The 21588-nt window shown below is 46.1% G+C and overlaps 1 protein-coding gene across 1 annotated transcript in view; it reads left to right on the top strand.

Annotated features, from left to right (window-relative positions):
• Window positions 1–1984: 1984 nt before the first annotated feature.
• Window positions 1985–21588, top strand: part of LOC118376962 (golgin subfamily A member 7B-like) — a 30801-nt gene continuing 11197 nt past the window's right edge. Inside the window, exons 1-2 of the mRNA XM_052498258.1 lie at window positions 1985–1996; window positions 17715–17840. Coding sequence (XP_052354218.1) covers window positions 1985–1996; window positions 17715–17840 — 138 coding nt within the window. The remainder of the gene's footprint in view (window positions 1997–17714; window positions 17841–21588) is intronic.

Genomic DNA, 21588 nt, shown 5'->3' with positions numbered 1-21588 from the left:
TTGTGCTTGACTACGTTATACTGTCAACACAATCAATCATACATATATTATCACCTAATGTTGTGTTAGATATTTTTATCAAGTTAAGTTCTTGTGAACATTCCAAGTTTTGAACTTCTGTTTGCTATTCATGGCTTGTTGACCTCATTGACCTGAGCTCATACAACTCGATTTTGAGTTTTAAAAAAGCATAATGTATGAATTATTTTGACTATAAAAAACACTCAGATGAAACATATTGTGCTATTTATCACAGACCACTTTGTGTCAAAGTTTAACAAGGACTCTCTCCTCCTCACCAGTGTCATGATTAAAGATATGATCAAGATGTCACATCCTGACCTTAGTTCCTTTTGTATGTCTCTGCTTTAGGATGGTCAGGGGGTGAGTTGTGGTGGGCTTCTATGTTTTATTCTATGTTTGTATTTCGATGTGCTTGGCCTGGTATGGTTCCCAATCAGAGGCAGCTGTCAATCGTTGTCCCTGATTGGGAACCATACTTAGGCAGCCTGGTTTTGGGTAGTTGTTTTCTGTGTCGTATCTGTACCAGACAGAACTGTTTCGGTTTCGTTTGTTCACGTTGTTGTTTTTGTATTTTCAGTGTTCTATTAAAATAATTATGAACACGTAGCAAGCTGCACCTTGGTCCTCACCTTCTTCTCTCGAATGCCGTTACACAAGAGCCTCACATACAGTATATAGTTTGGTCATTGTGCTGCCACAGAATGAATTGTGAGCAATGCCTCAAAAAAGCTTTATATACCAGAGCTGCAAGAAAAGTTCTATATATTATTGAAACAATGTTGTGATTGTTTGTGAGAATGCCAACAGGCGGGGTTCCCTCGGGGAAAGATTCTATTGGGGAAAGGTTCCCATGGGGGTTGCCATGGAAGCTAAGAAGGGGAAGCTAAGTTTGTGTTTTCTGTCTCCATCTACATACCTTATCATGTGGGGGTCTGGGAGAGGAAGTGTGTCCATCTGATGAATGGGCACGTGCCTGAACTCAATTTCATACACTAATTGTAGTCTCACCCATTCATTTCTAATGACTGGTCAAAGGGAACACCACAGGTGTACACAAGTTAAATATAACACCCAAAATGTAATGAAAATCATCTAAATGTTTTTTGCGTGTTCAGATGTGGACAAAGTAATGGAACCTTATGGAAATCAGATTAAATGAACTACATTTTTCAGAGAGAACTTGCAAATCAGTCCAATTCAACACGAACACAGCAATGTTGATTGTTGATGATTGTTGCCTCAAGTTTCTCTCTCAGTCTTTGTGCTTGACTGAGTTATCAAGGAAACAGCAGGAGATAACGGTTGTTGTTGTTTACAGCTAATGGAGAGAAGGATGGAGAGAAGGATGGAAAAGCAGGCATTTCCTATTAATTATTAATAAACGTGGGAAACCACAAAGGGTAAAATAAAAATGACCTCTGTTTTTTACACAGAGGAATCAGTGATATATTGTTACACAGCATCCTTTCTTTGAAGACTCCTGTCTGCTCTTTCATATCTCAGAAATTCTCTTTCTTCTCCATCATTGGTATAATTATAAACTATCCACGTTTTGTAATGACCCAATTACCAACCACTCACCCCAGATCATCTCTCTCTCTCTCTCTCTCTCTCTTTCTCTCTCTCTCTCTCTCTCTCTCTCTCTCTCTCTCTCTCTCTCTCTCTCTCTCTCTCTCTCTCTCTCTCTCTCTCTCTCTCTCTCTCTCTCTCTCTCTCTCTCTCTCTCTCTCTCTCTCTCTCTCTCTCTCTCTCTCTCTCTCTCTCTCTCTCTCTCTCTTCTTATTCACTCACTCACTCACTCACTCACTCACTCACTCACACACACACACACACACACACATACACGACACACACTCGAGCCTCGCTAGTGCGTTCCCGCCCTCCCGCGAAGCTCGAGCCGTGCAGTCCCAAGAGCAGAAGATTTCAGCACGGGACAGATCCTGCACCGTCTCATGGCAACATGTCGACTGAGGTAACAATTTCGGCTAATTTAACGTCTTCGTTCTTGTGGGTAATAATGAATGGAAATGTATATATTTTTTCTAATTGTGAGAGAAACGGAATGGAAGGTTGATTTTGTCTCATTTGGTTCGTCTGATAGCGATATGCAGTTTATCCTTGCTGTGCCTTTGATTCAACCGAGGAGATACGGGCTGTTTGAATGAACAACGAAGTAGCCAACACCTGGTGCACTGTATCATTCGGTGGCGGGAGGGACGTTTTAACGCGGAGGAAACGGGGATCAACAACAAGAAGGCAGCTGGCAGCAAACTGCATAATATTTTACCTATCGGCCAAATATAAAGACAGTCGCTCTTTTTCTTTCACCGATAGACCACTGTATGTTCCGAATGTCAAAGAAAGAGTAACTGTCAATTCCGTTATCCAAGGTGCATATCAATGTATGAATCTTAATCAAGGCTACATTTCTTGAACGTATGTCTGTGTCCCTCCATGACTCCAACTTGGTTGGTCGGATGGGTACACGCAGCTAGAGGTCACTCCACCATATAATGATCAGCACCATGGACAGAGGCAAAGATGTGTCTGTGTGAGTATGTGTGTGTGTGTGTGGTCACATTTCCCATTATATTATGTATACTCTGGAAATGGACAGAGGCAAAGATGTGTCTGTGTGAGTGTGTGTGTGTGGGTGTGTTTGTGTGTGTGTGCGCGTGTGTGTATGTGGTCACATTTGTCATTATATTATGCATACTCTGGAAATGTTAATACATTGCTATGCAGAGCTGGCTGAGTTCTAAATGAGATTCTGGGTTAGACATTTTACATGACATTTTACATTACATACTAGGCATTTAGCAGACCCTCTTATCCAGAGAGACATACAGTGTTGAGTGCATATATTTTCATACTTTTTTGAAGACGAAGCATACTCACTTGAAGTGTAACCTGGCCTAAAACCTATATAGTAGCCTGATCTAAAACCTGAAAAGTTACCTGGCCTAAAACCTAAAGAGTAACCTGGCCTAAAACCTGAAGACTTGTGCAGACTTGGCTCTTGGTCAGTGGTGTAAACAGTCTTGAAATGTGTAGATCATCTGTGTTCAGCACCAGGTTGGTCACACCAGGAATCTGAACAGGATTTCAACACTCATGTCTAAGTCATCTGAACAGGATTTCAACACTGATCCCTAAATCATCTGAACAGGATTTCAACACTAATCCCTAGATCATCTGAACAGGATTTCAACACTAATCCCTAGATCATCTGAACAGGATTTCAACACTAATCCCTAGATCATCTGAACAGGATTTCAACAGGATTCCAGCTGCCTATACTCCCTAGCCTGGATGTGCTGTGATGCTGTGTCCTCTAACTAACAGCATCAACAACTCACACACAAACACACACCGTTCACAAACAAATTCCTCTAACTAACTAACTGTGTGTGTGTGTGTGTGTGTGTGTGTGTGTGTGTGTGTGTGTGTGTGTGTGTGTGTGTGTGTGTGTGTGTGTCTGCGGGTGTGTGAGGCTGTGTTATTTTTAGCAAGTTGTAATGCCAGCAGGGATGTGCTCTGACTGTTTGCCTGTCGCTGTCTGATGGGGTGATTTCCTGGTTGTCTGATGGGGTGACTTTCCTGGTTGTCTGATGGGGTGACTTTCCTGGTTGTCTGATGGGGTGACTTTCCTGGTTGTCTGATGGGGTGACTGTCCTGGTTGTCTGATGTCACTGTCTGATGGGGTGACTTTCCTGGTTGTCTGATGGGGTGACTGTCCTGGTTGTCTGATGTCACTGTCTGATGGGGTGACTTTCCTGGTTGTCTGATGGGGTGACTGTCCTGGTTGTCTGATGTCACTGTCTGATGGGGTGACTTTCCTGGTTGTCTGATGGGGTGACTGTCCTGGTTATCTGATGTCACAGTCTGATGGGGTGACTTTCCTGGTTGTCTGATGGGGTGACTGTCCTGGTTGTCAGAAGTTACTGTCTGATGGGGTGACTTTCCTGGTTGTCTGATGTCACTGTCTGATGGGGTGACTTTCCTGGTTGTCTGATGTCACTGTCTGATGGGGTGACTGTCCTGGTTATCTGATGTCACTGTCTGATGGGGTGACTTTCCTGGTTGTCTGATGGGGTGACTTTCCTGGTTGTCTGATGTCACTGTCTGATGGGGTGACTGTCCTGGTTGTCTGATGGAGTGACTGTCCTGGTTGTCTGATGGGGTGACTGTCCTGGTTGTCTGATGTCACTGTCTGATGGGGTGACTGTCCTGGTTGTCTGATGTCACTGTCTGATGGGGTGACTGTCCTGGTTGTCTGATGTCACTGTCTGATGGGGTGACTGTCCTGGTTGTCTGATGTCACTGTCTGATGGGGTGACTGTCCTGGTTGTCTGATGTCACTGTCTGATGGGGTGACTGTCCTGGTTGTCTGATGGGGTGACTGTCCTGGTTGTCTGATGTCACTGTCTGATGGGGTGACTGTCCTATGGTACTGTATGTTCGAATACTCATACTAACTGCATTAATCCTACTTTTTGTGATGTAAATGTAAGTATGTAGTATGTTTATTGGTCATAGTATAGATTGAACTTGGAATGGTTAAAGGTCAAGGATGTCATACTACATTTGCCAAAATAAGAAGTATACAAGCAGTGGACACTAGGGACCATAATGTATACAAGCAGTGGACACTAGGCCCATAATGTATACAAGCAGTGGACACTAGGGACCATAATGTATACAAGCAGTGGACACTAGGGCCATAATGTACACAAGCAGTGGACACTAGGGCCCATAATGTATACAAGCAGTGGACACTAGGGACCATGATGTATACAAGCAGTGGACACTAGGGCCCATAATGTATACAAGCAGTGGACACTAGGGCCCATAATGTATACAAGCAGTGGACACTAGGGCCCATAATGTATACAAGCAGTGGACACTAGGCCCATAATGTATACAAGCAGTGGACACTAGGGCCCATAATGTATACAAGCAGTGGACACTAGGGACCATAATGTATACAAGCAGTGGACACTAGGGCCCATAATGTATACAAGCAGTGGACACTAGGGCCCATAATGTATACAAGCAGTGGACACTAGGGACCATAATGTATACAAGCAGTGGACACTAGGGCCATAATGTACACAAGCAGTGGACACTAGGGCCCATAATGTATACAAGCAGTGGACACTAGGGACCATAATGTATACAAGCAGTGGACACTAGGGCCCATAATGTATACAAGCAGTGGACACTAGGCCCATAATGTATACAAGCAGTGGACACTAGGGCCCATAATCTATACAAGCAGTGGACACTAGGGCCCATTTCCGTGTTTTTGGGGCCCATAATGCAATTCTTCAGAAAATGGGCATGGCTTCACAACGTTTTCAGATTTAAAGAAAATGGCGGAAATATGTTCAACGAGAGCGGATACAAATGTATTGCTTTAATGAATTATGAAAAATGTTAACAAAATGTTCAGCAATGTCATAAAGTAATGACTTTTCAAATAAGTTACATTGACTGACAATTTGTTGGCTATGCTTTCCTTATGAAACAAATAGCATTTCATTACAACAGTATGTTAGCTAGCTACCTAACGTTAGTTGGCTACTAATACATAACTTGCCAGTATTTTAACTACATCATATCTAACTAACTACCCAACATTTATTGACTTGATTATTCCTGTCATTCTTAGTTTAGCTAAGTGGTAAAGTCATTGTGCGTTCTCAATGGAGATTCGGGTGCATTTCTAAATTCTCTCTGGTTATCTACTCTGGTTTCAGAGCACTCTCGTCTGAGTGTACCAGAGCATCCAGTGTCCGCTCTGAACCCTACGAATTCACAAACGGACAATCTGACAACGCTCTGAAATTACGAACGCCCAGAGCTCACTCTGGCACTCCAGATTGAATTTAATAACATACCCGAAGTCGTAAAATGTCTAGTTTGTCATTTGTTATGCTAACAAGCTAGCAAGAGGTTGCATAGCAACAGCATCAACTTCCGGTAGACAGGCAAAGCTCAACTGAAAGGATACTGTTTGTTTACAGTATACTAAATTGAACTAATAGTATATAGTATGTAGTATATACTCAGTAAGTATGTAGTATACAATATGTTAGTGTGGGTATTTTGTCTCAGGCGGTCCCACTCTCTGACCTGGCCAGCTGGTTAGCGCTCTTGTGTGTGCGTATGTGGGGGAGGGGGGTGTCAAGGTCTTTGCTGTCCACTGTAACAAGCACAGTTGTTGCTCAGAGACTCCTAGGCCTTGTCAGACTGTATTCTGTGTTCTGTCAGACCCACTGGTTTGTGGAGCCCAGCGTGAGATAGGGTTTCTGACCATGTAAGTCAGGCAGTGGAGCCGAACACTGAGCTGTCAGATTGGTACTTCCGGCGCCGACAGAGATGGCCGCCTCGCTTCGCGTTCCTAGGAAACTATGCAGTTTTTTGTTTTTTTACGTGTTATTTCTTACATTAGTACCCCAGGTCATCTTAGGTTTCATTACATACAGTCGAGAAGAACTACTGAATATAAGATCAGCGTCAACTCACCATCAGTACGACCAAGAATATGTTTTCCGCGACGCGGATCCTGTGTTCTGCCTTACAAACAGGACAACGGAATGGATCGCATGGAGCGACCCAAGAAAACGACTCCGAAAAAGAGGGAAACGAGGCGGTCTTCTGGTCAGACTCAGGACACGGGCACATCGCGCACCACTCCCCAGCATTCTTCTTGCCAATGTCCAGTCTCTTGACAACAAGGTTGACGAAATCCGAGCAAGGGTGGCATTCCAGAGGGACATCAGAGACTGCAATGTTCTCTGCTTCACGGAAACATGGCTCACTGGAGAGACGCTATCCGATGTGGTGCAGCCAACGGGTTTCTCCACGCATCGCGCCGACAGAAACAAACATCTTTCTGGTAAGAAGAGTGGCGGGGCGTATGCCTCATGACTAACGAGACATGGTGTGATGAAGGAAACATACAGGAACTCAAATCCTTCTGTTCACCTGATTTAGAATTCCTCACAATCAAATGTAGACCGCATTATCTTCCAAGAGAATTCTCTTCGATTATAATCACAGCCGTATATATCCCCCCAAAGCAGACACATCGATGGCTCTGAACGAACTTTATTTAACTCTTTGCAAACTGGAAACCATTTATCCGGAGGCTGCATTCATTGTAGCTGGTGATTTTAAGAAAGCTAATCTGAAAACAAGACTCCCTAAATTTTATCAGCATATCGATTGCGCAACCAGGGGTGGTAAAACCTTGGATCATTGTTACTCTAACTTCCGCGACGCATATAAGGCCCTGCCCCGCCCCCTTTCGGAAAAGCTGACCACGACTCCATTTTGCTGATCCCTGCCTACAGGCAGAAACTAAAACAAGAGGCTCCCACGCTGAGGTCTGTCCAACGCTGGTCAGACCAAGCTGACTCCACACTCCAAGACTGCTTCCATCACGTGGACTGGGACATGTTTCGTATTGCGTCAGATAAAAATATTGACGAATACGCTGATTCGGTGTGCGAGTTCATTAGAACGTGCGTCGAAGATGTCGTTCCCATAGCAACGATAAAAACATTCCCTAACCAGAAACTGTGGATTGATGGCAGCATTCGCGTGAAACTGAAAGTGCGAACCACTGCTTTTAATCAAGGCAAGGTGTCTGGTAACATGTCCGAATATAAACAATGCAGCTATTCCCTCCGCAAGGCTATTAAACAAGCTAAGCGTCAGTACAGAGACAAAGTGGAATCTCAATTCAATGGCTCAGACACAAGAGGCATGTGGCAGGGTCTACAGTCAATCACGGACTACAAGAAGAAACCCAGCCCAGTCACGGACCAGGATGTCTTGCTCCCAGGCAGACTAAATAACTTTTTTGCCCGCTCCTCAGAGCATGCGCAGACCAGCTGGCCGGTGTGTTTACGGACATATTCAATCAATCCCTATACCAGTCTGCTGTTCCCACATGCTTCAAGAGGGCCACCATTGTTCCTGTTCCCAAGAAAGCTAAGGTAACTGAGCTAAACGACTACCGCCCCGTAGCACTCACTTCCGTCATCATGAAGTGCTTTGAGAGACTAGTCAAGGACCATATCACCTCCACCCTACCTGACACCCTAGACCCACTCCAATTTGCTTACCGCCCAAATAGGTCCACAGACGATGCAATCTCAACCACACTGCACACTGCCCTAACCCACCTGGACAAGAGGAATACCTATGTGAGAATGCTGTTCATCGACTACAGCTCGGCATTCAACACCCTCCAAGCTCGTCATCAAGCTCGAGACCCTGGTTCCCGACCCCGCCCTGTGCAACTGGGTACTGGACTTCCTGACGGGCCGCCCCAGGTGGTGAGGGTAGGCAACAACATCTCCTCCCCGCTGATCCGCAACACGGGGGCCCCACAAGGGTGCGTTCTGAGCCCTCTCCTGTACTCCCTGTTCACCCACGACTGCGTGGCCACGCACGCCTCCAACTCAATCATCAAGTTTGCGGACGACACAACAGTGGTAGGCTTGATTACCAACAACGACGAGACGGCCTACAGGGAGGAGGTGAGGGCCCTCGGAGTGTGGTGTCAGGAAAATAACCTCACACTCAACGTCAACAAAACTAAGGAGATGATTGTGGACTTCAGGAAACAGCAGAGGGAACACCCCCTATCCACATCGATGGAACAGTAGTGGAGAGGGTAGCAAGTTTTAAGTTCCTCGGCATACACATCACAGACAAACTGAATTGGTACACTCACACTGACAGCGTCGTGAAGAAGGCGCAGCAGCGCCTTTTCAACCTCAGGAGGCTGAAGAAATTCGGCTTGTCACCAAAAGCACTCACAAACTTCTACAGATGCACAATCGAGAGCATCCTGGCGGGCTGTATCACCACCGCCTGGTACGACAACTGCTCCGCCCTCAACCGTAAGGCTCTCCAGAGGGTAGTGAGGTCTGCACAACGCATCACCGGGGAAAACTACCTGCCCTCCAGGACACCTACACCACCCGATCTTACAGGAAGGCCATAAAGATCATCAAGGACATCAACCACCCGAACCACTGCCTGTTCACCCCGTTATCATCCAGAAGGCGAGGTCAGTACAGGTGCATCAAAGCTGGGACCGAGAGACTGAAAAACAGCTTCTATCTCAAGGCCATCAGACTGTTAAACAGCCACCACTAACATTGAGTGGCTGCTGCCAACACACTGTCATTGACACTGACCCAACTCCAGCCACTTTAATAATGGGAATTGATGGGAAATGATGTAAATATATCACTAGCCACTTTAAACAATGCTACCTTATATAATGTTACTTACCCTACATTATTCATCTCATATGCATACGTATATACTGTACTCTATATCATCGACTGCATCCTTATGTAATACATGTATCACTAGCCACTTTAACTATGCCACTTTGTTTACTTTGTCTACATACTCATCTCATATGTATATACTGTACTCGATACCATCTACTGTATGCTGTGCTGTACCATCACTCATTCATATATCCTTATGTACATATTCTTTATCCCCTTACACTGTGTATAAGACAGTAGTTTTGGAATTGTTAGTTAGATTACTTGTTGGTTATCACTGCATTGTCGGAACTAGAAGAACGAGCATTTCGCTACACTCGCATTAACATCTGCTAACCATGTGTATGTGACAAATAAAATTTGATTTGGTTTGATTTGATTTGATTTGGTATGTTGTGTTTCCAGGCCTTCGAGTCGATGGCAGAGCCGTGCGGATTTTCTCTGGTAGTCCATCAAACACACACACACACACACACACACACACACACACACACACACACACACACACACACACACACACACACACACACACACACACACACACACACACACACACACACACACACACAGGTGACACATCTCATGTCCAAGACCCATCAATTATCCATGACATATTTAATGTGAACAGGCTGCTGCCGTTTGTAACTATCACCCACTGGAGTCTCAAATGCAGCTCATATAGCAGCCAGGTCACCCATGATACAAGTCAGTAATCGACGTCCATCCATGTCTGAGAACGTAGGGTTCCGTTTTGCAAGGGTTTTGTGGACGGGTATGGTGGACAAGCATAAGCATCTGTCTCTGATTCCAAAGGTTGCACCTTTGTTTGTTTAAGACTATCCCAAACCTTAACCCTTACTTTAACTCTTAACCCTTACTTTAACTCTTAACCCTTACTTTAACTCTTAACCCTTACTATAACTCTTAACCCTTACTTTAACTCTTAACCCTTACTTTAACTCTTAACCCTTACTTTAACTCTTAACCCTTACTTTAACTCTTAACCCTTACTTTAACTCTTAACCCTTACTTTAACTCTTAACCCTTACTTTAACTCTTAACCCTTACTTTAACTCTTAACCCTTACTTTAACTCTTAACCCTTACTTTAACTCTTAACCCTTACTTTAACTCTTAACCCTTACTTTAACTCTTAACCCTTACTTTAACTCTTAACCCTTACTTTAACTCTTAACCCTTACTTTAACTCTTAACCCTTACTTTAACTCTTAACCCTTACTTTAACTCTTAACCCTTACTTTAACTCTTAACCCTTACTTTAACTCTTAACCCTTACTTTAACTCTTAATCCTTACTTTAACTCTTAACCCTTACTTTAACTCTTAACCCTTCCTTTAACTCTTAACCCTTACTTTAACTCTTAACCCTTCCTTTAACTCTTAACCCTTACTTTAACTCTTAACCCTTACTTTAACTCTTAACCCTTACTTTAACTCTTAACCCTTACTTTAACTCTTAACCCTTACTTTAACTCTTAACCCTTACTTTAACTCTTAACCCTTACTTTAACTCTTAACCCTTACTTTAACTCTTAACCCTTACTTTAACTCTTAACCCTTACTTTAACTCTTAACCCTTACTTTAACTCTTAACCCTTACTTTAACGCTTAACCCTTACTATAACTCTTAACCCTTACTTTAACCATTCCGAGTTGAGGCCTAACATCCAGAGGAAAGCAGTCAGAACAAGCTGGTTGTTGAAAAGGAGAGAGGGTGCACAAAGAACCCTTTTGGAACAATGTGTATGTCTTGTGTCGTGTGTGGAGTGAGAGAGGCAGAGAGGGTAGAGGGGAAAGAGAGAGGGGAGAGAGAGAGAGGGGGGGGGGGATTAAGACAGGGAGAAGGGGAGAAAAAGAGAGATCGGCAGGGACAAACAGGCAGGCAGTCAGACAGACGGACGGACAGACAGACAGACAGACGGACGGACGGACGGACGGGCGGACGGGCGGACGGACGGGCGGACGGGCGGATGGGCAGACGGGCAGACGGGCAGACGGGCAGTTGGGCAGACAGGCAGTTGGGCAGACAGGCAGTTGGGCAGTTGGGCAGACAGGCAGTTGGGCAGACAGGCAGTTGGGCAGACAGGCAGTTGGGCAGACAGGCAGTTGGGCAGACAAAACAGGGAGGAAGAAGGGAAGGAAATGAAGGTGAGGCCAATGAAAGGAAAGCGGGATGAAGGGAGAGAAGGGTGGAGGGAGAGAAGGATGAAAGCAGAGAAGGATGAAGACAGAGAAGGATGGAGGGAGAGAGGGATGAAGGGAGAGAAGGATGGAGGGAGAGAGGGATGAAGGGAGAGAAGGGTGGAGGGAGAGAGGGATGAAGGGAGAGAAGGGTGGAGGGAGAGAGGGATGAAGGTAGAGAAGGGTGGAGGGAGAGAGGGATGAAGGGAGAGAAGGATGGAGGGAGAGAGGGATGAAGGTAGAGAAGGGTGGAGGGAGAGAGGGATGAAGGTAGAGAAGAGTGGAGGGAGAGAGGGATGAAGGGAGAGAAGGATGGAGGGAGAGAGGGATGAAGGGAGAGAAGGATGGAGGGAGAGAGGGATGAAGGGAGAGAAGGATGGAGGGAGAGAGGGATGAAGCGAGAGAATGTGTTTGTGTGTGTGGGGGAGTTTGTTTGTTCAAGTGTGTGTTGGGGGGTTGTTTTGTAACTAGTCTGCGTTTTGGTTGTTTCCATGTAACCTGTTTTAAAAAGACAAGCGTTGTGCATGATGTGATGTAACTTCTATTAGACGTGTTTGACTTTAGCTGCTGATTGGCTAAGGAAAAAATCTAAGCTAATGAGATCTTCAGAACTTTATTCTGTATTCATGATGAATGAATTAATGCTTTTTTTATAAACGCGGAATAAGGGAGAACTCGGTTTGTTGTTTTGGAAAGTTTGGAACGTTTCTGAAAAAGTGTTGGTTACTAGCTAGCTACCTTTTAAGTTTGGATCCCTCAACGCGGTTGGTAATCCGTTGCTAGGACCGCTGCAATCTGTCCAGGGATCCTGCTGACCAAGGGTTTGATGAGCTGCTTGGCGTAGCAGCTAGCATAACTGCCACGGTTAGCTGTCTAGCAAGCTAGCGGGGTTTCCTTGAGGGCTTGAACGCTGCCCGTGACGCGGTTAGACCTTGTAGCTGGAACCGCGGAATGTCCCAGGCTTGTGACAATCTATATCTAACACGATGACAACCAGATGGCTACCAGCTCAGGTGTATATCCAGAACAAAATCCAGGTGTATATCCAGAACAAATTCCAGGTGTATATCCAGAACAAATTCAAGATGCATATCCAGAACAAATTCAAGGTGTATATCCAGAACAAATTCAAGGTGTATACCCAAAACAAAGTCCAGGTGTATATCCAGAACAAATTCAAGGTGTATATCCAGAACAAATTCAAGGTGTATATCCAGAACAAATTCAAGGTGTATATCCAGAACAAATTCAAGGTGTATATCCAGAACAAAGTCCAGGTGTATATCCAGAACAAATTCAAGGTGTATACCCAGAACAAATTCCAGGTGTATATCCAGAACAAATTCCAGGTGTATATCCAGAACAAATTCAATATGTATATCCAGAACAAATTCAAGGTGTATATCCAGAACAAATTCAAGATGTATATCCAGAACAAATTCCAGGTGTATATCCAGAACAAATTCCAGGTGTATATCCAGAACAAATTCAAGGTGTATATCCAGAACAAATTCCAGGTGTATATCCAGAACAAATTCAAGGTGTATATCCAGAACAAATTCCAGGTGTATATCCAGAACAAATTCAAGGTGTATATCCAGAACAAATTCCAGGTGTATATCCAGAACAAATTCCAGGTGTATATCCAGAACAAATTCAAGGTGTATATCCAGAACAAATTCCAGGTGTATATCCAGAACAAATTCAAGGTGTATATCCAGAACAAATTCCAGGTGTATATCCAGAACAAATTCCAGGTGTATATCCAGAACAAATTCAAGGTGTATATCCAGAACAAATTCCAGGTGTATATCCAGAACAAATTCCAGGTGTATATCCAGAACAAATTCAAGATGCATATCCAGAACAAATTCAAGGTGTATATCCAGAACAGATTCAAGGTGTATACCCAAAACAAAGTCCAGGTGTATATCCAGAACAAATTCAAGGTGTATATCCAGAACAAATTCAAGGTGTATATCCAGAACAAATTCAAGGTGTATATCCAGAACAAAGTCCAGGTGTATATCCAGAACAAATTCAAGGTGTATACCCAGAACAAATTCCAGGTGTATATCCAGAACAAATTCAAGGTGTATATCCAGAACAAATTCAAGGTGTATACCCAGAACAAATTCCAGGTGTATATCCAGAACAAATTCAATATGTATATCCAGAACAAATTCAAGGTGTATATCCAGAACAAATTCAAGATGTATATCCAGAACAAATTCCAGGTGTATATCCAGAACAAATTCCAGGTGTATATCCAGAACAAATTCAAGGTGTATATCCAGAACAAATTCAAGGTGTATACCCAGAACAAATTCCAGGTGTATATCCAGAACAAATTCAAGGTGTATATCCAGAACAAATTCAAGATGTATATTCAGAAAAAAATTCAAGGTGTATATCCAGAACAAATTCAAGTTGTATATCCAGAACAAATTCAAGGTGTATATCCAGAACAAATTCAAGTTGTATATCCAGAACAAATTCAAGATGTATATCCAGAACAAATTCAAGATGTATATCCAGAACAAATTCCAGGTGTATATCCAGAACAAATTCAAGGTGTATATCCAGAACAAATTCAAGATGTATATCCAGAACAAATTCAAGATGTATATCCAGAACAAATTCCAGGTGTATATCCAGAACAAATTCAAGGTGTATATCCAGAACAAATTCAAGGTGTATATCCAGAACAAATTCAAGGTGTATATCTAGAACAAATTCAAGGTGTATACCCAGAACAAATTCCAGGTGTATATCCAGAACAAATTCAAGGTGTATATCCAGAACAAATTTAAGGTGTATATCTAGAACAAATTCAAGATGTATATCCAGAACAAATTCAAGGTGTATACCCAGAACAAATTCCAGGTGTATATCCAGAACAAATTCAAGGTGTATATCCAGAACAAATTCCAGGTGTATATCCAGAACAAATTCAAGGTGTATATCCAGAACAAATTCCAGGTGTATATCCAGAACAAATTCAAGGTGTATATCCAGAACAAATTCCAGGTGTATATCCAGAACAAATTCAAGGTGTATACCCAGAACAAATTCCAGGTGTATATCCAGAACAAATTCAAGGTGTATACCCAGAACAAATTCCAGGTGTATATCCAGAACAAATTCAAGGTGTATATCCAGAACAAATTCAAGGTGTATATCCAGAACAAATTCAAGGTGTATATCCAGAACAAATTCAAGGTGTATATCCAGAACAAATTCAAGGTGTATATCCAGAACAAATTCAAGTTGTATATCCAGAACAAATTCAAGATGTATATCCAGAACAAATTCAAGATGTATATCCAGAACAAATTCCAGGTGTATATCCAGAACAAATTCAAGGTGTATATCCAGAACAAATTCAAGATGTATATCCAGAACAAATTCAAGATGTATATCCAGAACAAATACCAGGTGTATATCCAGAACAAATTCAAGGTGTATATCCAGAACAAATTCAAGGTGTATATCTAGAACAAATTCAAGGTGTATACCCAGAACAAATTCCAGGTGTATATCCAGAACAAATTCAAGGTGTATATCCAGAACAAATTCAAGGTGTATATCTAGAACAAATTCAAGATGTATATCCAGAACAAATTCAAGGTGTATATCCAGAACAAATTCAAGGTGTGTATCTAGAACAAATTCAAGGTGTATATCCAGAACAAATTCAAGGTGTATATCTAGAACAAATTCAAGGTGTATACCCAGAACAAATTCAAGTTGTATATCCAGAACAAATTCAAGATGTATATCCAGAACAAATTCCAGGTGTATATCCAGAACAAATTCCAGGTGTATATCCAGAACAAATTCAAGGTGTATACCCAGAACAAATTCCAGGTGTATATCTAGAACAAATTCAAGGTGTATATCCAGAACAAATTCCAGGTGTATATCTAGAACAAATTCAAGGTGTATACCCAGAACAAATTCCAGGTGTATATCTAGAACAAATTCAAGGTGTATATCCAGAACAAATTCAAGGTGTATATCCAGAACAAATTCAAGATGTATATCCAGAACAAATTCAAGATGTATATCCAGAACAAATTCAAGATGTATATCCAGAACAAATTCAAGGTGTATATCCAGAACAAATTCAAGATGTATATCCAGAACAAATTCCAGGTGTATATCCAGAACAAATTCCAGGTGTATATCCAGAACAAATTCAAGGTGTATATCCAGAACAAATTCAAGGTGTATATCCAGAACAAATTCAAGATGTATATCCAGAACAAATTCAAGGTGTATATCCAGAACAAATTCAAGGTGTATATCCAGAACAAATTCAAGGTGTATATCCAGAACAAATTCAAGGTGTATATCCAGAACAAATTCAAGGTGTATATCCAGAACAAATTCAAGGTGTATATCCAGAACAAATTCAAGGTGTATATCCAGAACAAATTCAAGAAAGCGTACAGTATTTTATAGAGCCATAATTGAATGGAACTCCATTCCATCTCATATTGCTCAAATGAACAACAAACCTAGTTTAAAAAAACAGATAAAGCAACACGCCTCTCCCCTGTTATTTGTGTATTGATATGTAGGCTATGGGTGTTTTTTTAAATGGATGTAGTTCTGTCCTCGATCTGTTCTTTTTTTTAAATGATCTGTATTATGTCATGTTTCATGTGTTGTGTGGACCCCAGGAAGAGTAGCTGCTGCTTTAAATGCTGCTTTAAAATGCAAATAAATCAATTGGAAAGGTACATAGATTCCTATCATCAAGTATGTGAATATCCTGAACTACAACTGTAGTATGCAGCTTGACAATACCATTTACAGTTTCCATTTTAAGCTTCATAAGATCTTTTGTATTTGACGCAATTCAAATTCCTGTATCTACCTCTTCATTCACAATGAAAAGAAGAAGGCTTGTTGTGGTAAACAAGCAACAGAAGGATGGAGAAGAAAAAAAGATGGAAGGAAGAAAAACCTGAGCTTGAGAAAGAAAGATTAATCTCACGGGACCGACTGAGGGCTGTCAGAGCCTACCTCTCTTCTCTCTCTTCCTCTCATCCAGCCTTCTCTCTCTCTCCCTCTCCTCTCATCCCCATCTTCTCTCTCTCCCTCTCTTCCCCTCATCCCTCTTTTCTTCTCTCTCCCTCTCCTCCTCTCATCCCCCTCTTATTTCTCTCCTCCTCTCATCCCTCTCTTCTCTCTCTCCCTCTCCTCCTCTCATCCCCCTCTTATTTCTCTCCTCCTCTCATCCCTCTCTTCTCTCTCTCCCTCTCCTCCTCTCATCCCCCTCTTATTTCTCTCCTCCTCTCATCCCTCTCTTCTCTCTCTCCCTCTCCTTCTCTCATCCCCCTCTATTCTCTTTTCCTCTTGAAATAATGCAGAGATGATAAATTCATGAGTAGTGGCCTACTTACTGTTGTACAAATGCAGCTTTGAGAGGGACGAAGGGAGAGGCATGTTAGTGTTAGTCAAACTTATATTTAGAGCCACTGAGAGAGAGAGGGATGGCAGAGAGATTGAGGGAGAGAGGGATGGAGGGAGAGATGGATTGGGGGATGGAGGGAGAGGCGATTGCAGCCACTGAGAGAGACATTAAGGGGACCGTACTGCATTGTCTGGATGTTCTTCTCCCTCTCTCCCTTGCCCCTCTTTATTTCACACTACCCTCTCTGTCTCTCTCTGTCCTTCTCCCCCTCTCTCTCCCCCTCTCTGTCTCTCTCTGTCCTTCTCCCCCTCTCTCTCCCCCTCTCTGTCTCTCGCTGTCCTTCTCCCCCTCTCTCTCCCCCTCTCTGTCTCTCTCTGTCTCTCTGTCCTTCTCCCCCTCTCTCTCCCCCTCTCTGTCTCTCTGTCCTTCTCCCCCTCTCTCTCCCCCTCTCTGTCTCTCTCTGTCTCCCTATGTCTCTCTCTCTCCCTCTCTCTGCCTCTCTCTCCCCTTCTCTGTCTCTCTCCCTCCCCCTCTCTCCTTCCCCCTCTCTGTCTCTCTCTCCCGTCTCTCTCTCTCTCGCTCCCCCTTTCTCCCTCCCCCTTGTATCTGTCTCTCTCCCGTCTCTCCCCTCTCTCTGCCTCTCTCACCCCTTCTCTGTCTCTCTCGCTCCCCCTCTCTCCCTCCCGCTTTCTGCATCTCTCTCTCCCGTCTCTCCCCTCTCTCTGTCGCTCTCTCTCCATAGTTCCATAACCTACAGGAGTTGAGACACAGTGTGTCTGTAGCCACCAAGGTTTTCATCCAGAGAGACTACAGCCAAGGGACTACCTGTCGCTTCCAGACTAAGTTCCCCTCTGAGCTGGACAGCAGGGTGAGCACACACACACACACACACACACACACACACACACACACACACACACACACACACACACACACACACACACACACACACACACACACACACACACACACACACACACTTGTGTGACACATCTCATGTCCAAGAGATGAGAGGGGAGGGGAGAGGGGACATAGGGAGGTTGGGTATAGAAGAGGGGGAGGGGGAAAGGACATAGGGAGGTGGGGTATAGGGGAGGGGGAGGGGACATAGGGAGGTGGGGAATAGGGGAGGGGACATAGAGAGGTGGGGTATAGGGGAGGGGACATAGGGAGGTGGGGTATAGTGGAGGGGGAGGGGACATACGGAGGTGGGGTATAGGGGAGGGGAAATGGGGAGGTGGGGTATAAGGGAGGGGGAGGGGACATAGGGAGGTGGGGTATAGGGGAGGGGACATAGAGAGGTGGGGTACAGGGGAGGGGGCATAGGGAGGTGGGGCATAGGGGAGGGGACATGGGGAGGTGGGGTATAGGGGAGGGGACGGGACGGGAGATAGGTAGGTGGGGCATAAGGGAGGGGGGGACATCGGGAGGTGGGGTATAGGGGAGGGGACAGGGGACATAGGTAGGTGGGGTATAAGGGAGGGGGAGGGGACATTGGGAGGTGGCATATAGGGGAGGGGACAGGGGACATAGGTAGGTGGGGTATAAGGGAGGGGGAGGGGACATTGGGAGGTGGGGGATAGGGGAGGGGACAGGGGACATAGGTAGGTGGGGTATAAGGGAGGGGTTGAGGGGACATTGGGAGGTGGCGTATAGGGGAGGGGACATAGGGAGGTGGGATTCTATGGGAGGAGGAAGAGGATATAGGGAAGTGGGGTATAGGGGAGGGGAGGGAATATAGGGAGGGGGTTTAGGGGAGGGATAGAGAATATAGGGAGGGGGTTTATGGGAGGGGGAGAGAATATAGGGAGGGGGTTTAGGGGAGGGGGAGAGAATATAGGGATGTGGGAAATAGGGGAGGGGAGGGGACATAGGGTCGTGGGGTATAGGGGAGGGGGAGGGGAGGGGACATAGGGTGGTGGGGTATAGGGGAGGGGGAGGGAATATAGGGAGGGGGTTTAGGGGAGGGGAGAGGAATATAGGGAGGGGGTTTAGGGAGGAGGGGGAGAGAATATAGGGAGGGGGTTTAGGGAGGGGAGAGAATATAGGGAGGTGGGAAATAGGGGAGGGGAGGGACATAGGGTGGTGGGGTATAGGGGAGGAGGGAGGGGAGGGGACATAGGGTGGTGGAATATAGGGAGGGGGGGAGGGAATATAGGGAGGGGGGGTTAGGGGAGGGGGAGAGAATATAGGGAGGGGGTTTAGGGAGGGGAGAGAATATAGGGAGGGGGTTTAGGGGAGGGGGAGAGAATATAGGGAGGTGGGAAATAGGAGAGGGGAGGGGACATAGGGTGGTGGAATATAGGGGAGGAGGGAGGAGGGGACATAGGGTGGTGGGGTATAGGGAGAAGGAGGGAATATAGGGAGGGGGTTTAGGGAGGGGAGAATATAGGGAGGGGCGTTTAGGGGGGGAGAGAATATAGGGAGCGGGGTTTAGGGGAGGGGAGAGAATATAGGGAGGTGGGAAATAGGGGAGGGGGGGAGGGGAAATAGGGTGGTGGGGTATAGGGAGGGGACATAGAGAGGTGGGGTATAAGGGCGGGGGAGGGGACATTGGGAGATGGCGTATAGGGGAGGGGACATAGGGAGGTGGGATTCTATGGGAGGAGGAAGAGGATATAGGGAAGTGGGGTATAGGGGGGGGAGGGAATATAGGGAGGGGGTTTAGGGGAGGGGAGAGAATATAGGGAGGGGGTTTAGGGGAGGGGGAGAATATAGGGAGGGGGTTTAGGGAGGGGGAGAGAATATAGGGAGGGGGTTTAGGGGGAGGGGAGAGAATATAGGGAGGTGGGAAATAGGGGAGGAGGGGACATAGGGTGGTGGAATATAGGGGAGGAGGAGGGGAGGGGACATAGGGTGGTGGGGTATAGGGGAGGGGGAGGGAATATAGGGAGGGGGTTTAGGGAGGGGGAGAGAATATAGGGAGGGGGTTTAGAGGAGGGGGAGAGAATATAGGGAGGGGGTTTAGGGAGGGGAGAGAATATAGGGAGGTGGGAAATAGGGGAGGGGGGGACATAGGGTGGTGGGGTATAGGGGAGGAGGGAGGGGGGAGGGGACATAGGGTGGTGGAATATAGGGGAGGAGGGAGGGGGAGGGGACATAGGGTGGTGGGGTATAGGGGAGGGGGGAGGGAATATAGGGAGGGGGTTTTAGGGGAGGAGGGAGAGAATATAGGGAGGGGGTTTAGGGGAGGGGGGGAGAGAATATAGGGAGGGGGTTTAGGGGAGGGGGAGAGAATATAGGGAGGTGGGAAATAGGGAGGGGAGGGGACATAGGGTGGTGGGGTATAGGGGGAGGGAGGGGAGGGGACATAGGGTGGTGGGGTATAGGGGAGGGGGACATAGGGAGGTGAGGTATAGGGAGGAGGGAGGGGGATGGTGGAGAGGACATAGGAAGGTGGGTATAGGGGAGGAGGGAGGGGGATGGAGGAGAGGACATAGGGAGGTGAGGTATAGGGGAGGAGGGAGGGGGAGGAGGGAGGGGAGGGGGATGGGGAGGGACATAGGGAGGTGGGGTATAGGGAGGAGGGAGGGGGAGAGGATATAGGGAAGTGGGGTATAGGGGAGGGGGAGGGAATATAGGGAGGGGGTTTAGGGGAGGGGGAGAGAATATAGAGAGGGGGGACATTAGGGGGGGAGAGAATATAGGGAGGTGGGAAATAGGGGAGGGGAGGGACATAGGGTGGTGGGGTATAGGGGAGGAGGGAGGGGAGGGGACATAGGGTGGTGGAATATAGGGGAGGAGGAGGGAATATAGGGAGGGGGGTTTAGGGGAGGGGGAGAGAATATAGAGAGGGGGGTTTAGGGGAGGGGGAGAGAATATGGGGAGGTGGGAAATAGGGGAGGAGGGAGGGGGAGGAGGGAGGTGAGTTATAGGGGAGGAGGGAGGGGGATGGTGGGAGAGGACATAGGGAGGTGGGTATAGGTGAGGGGAGGGGGATGGGGAGAGGACATAGGGAGGTGGGGTATAGGGGAGGAAGGAGGGGGATGGGGGAGGACATAGGAGGTATAGGGGAGGAGGGAGGGGGATGGGGAGAGGACATAGGGAGGTGGGGTATAGGGGGAGGAGGGAGGGAATATAGGGAGGGGGTTTAGGGGAGGGGGGAGAGAATATAGGGGGGGGTTTAGAGGAGGGGAGAGAATATAGGGAGGGGGGTTAGGGGGGAGAGAATATAGGGAGGTGGGAAATAGGGGGGAGGGACATAGGGTGGTGGGGTATAGGGGAGGAGGGAGGGGAGGGGACATAGGGTGGTGGAATATAGGGGAGGAGGGAGGAGGGGACATAGGGTGGTGGGGTATAGGGAGGGGAGGGAATATAGGGAGGGGGTTTAGGGGAGGGGGAGAGAATATAGGAGGGGGGGTTTAGGGGAGGGGAGAGAATATAGGGAGGGGGTTTAGGGAGGGAGAGAATATAGGGAGGTGGGAAATAGGGGAGGGGAGGGGACATAGGGTGGTGGGGTATAGGGAGGAGGGAGGGGAGGGGACATAGGGTGGTGGGGTATAGGGGGGGGGACATAGGGAGGTGAGGTATAGGGGAGGAGGGAGGGGGATGGTGGAGAGGACATAGGAAGGTGGAAGAGGGGAGGAGGAGGGGGATGGGGAGAGGACATAGGGAGG

This window comes from Oncorhynchus keta, chromosome 36 (assembly GCF_023373465.1).
Source record: "Oncorhynchus keta strain PuntledgeMale-10-30-2019 chromosome 36, Oket_V2, whole genome shotgun sequence".
NCBI lineage: Eukaryota > Metazoa > Chordata > Actinopteri > Salmoniformes > Salmonidae > Oncorhynchus > Oncorhynchus keta.
Note: the sequence above shows the minus strand (reverse complement) of the source record. Positions and strands in the feature narration are given on the sequence as shown.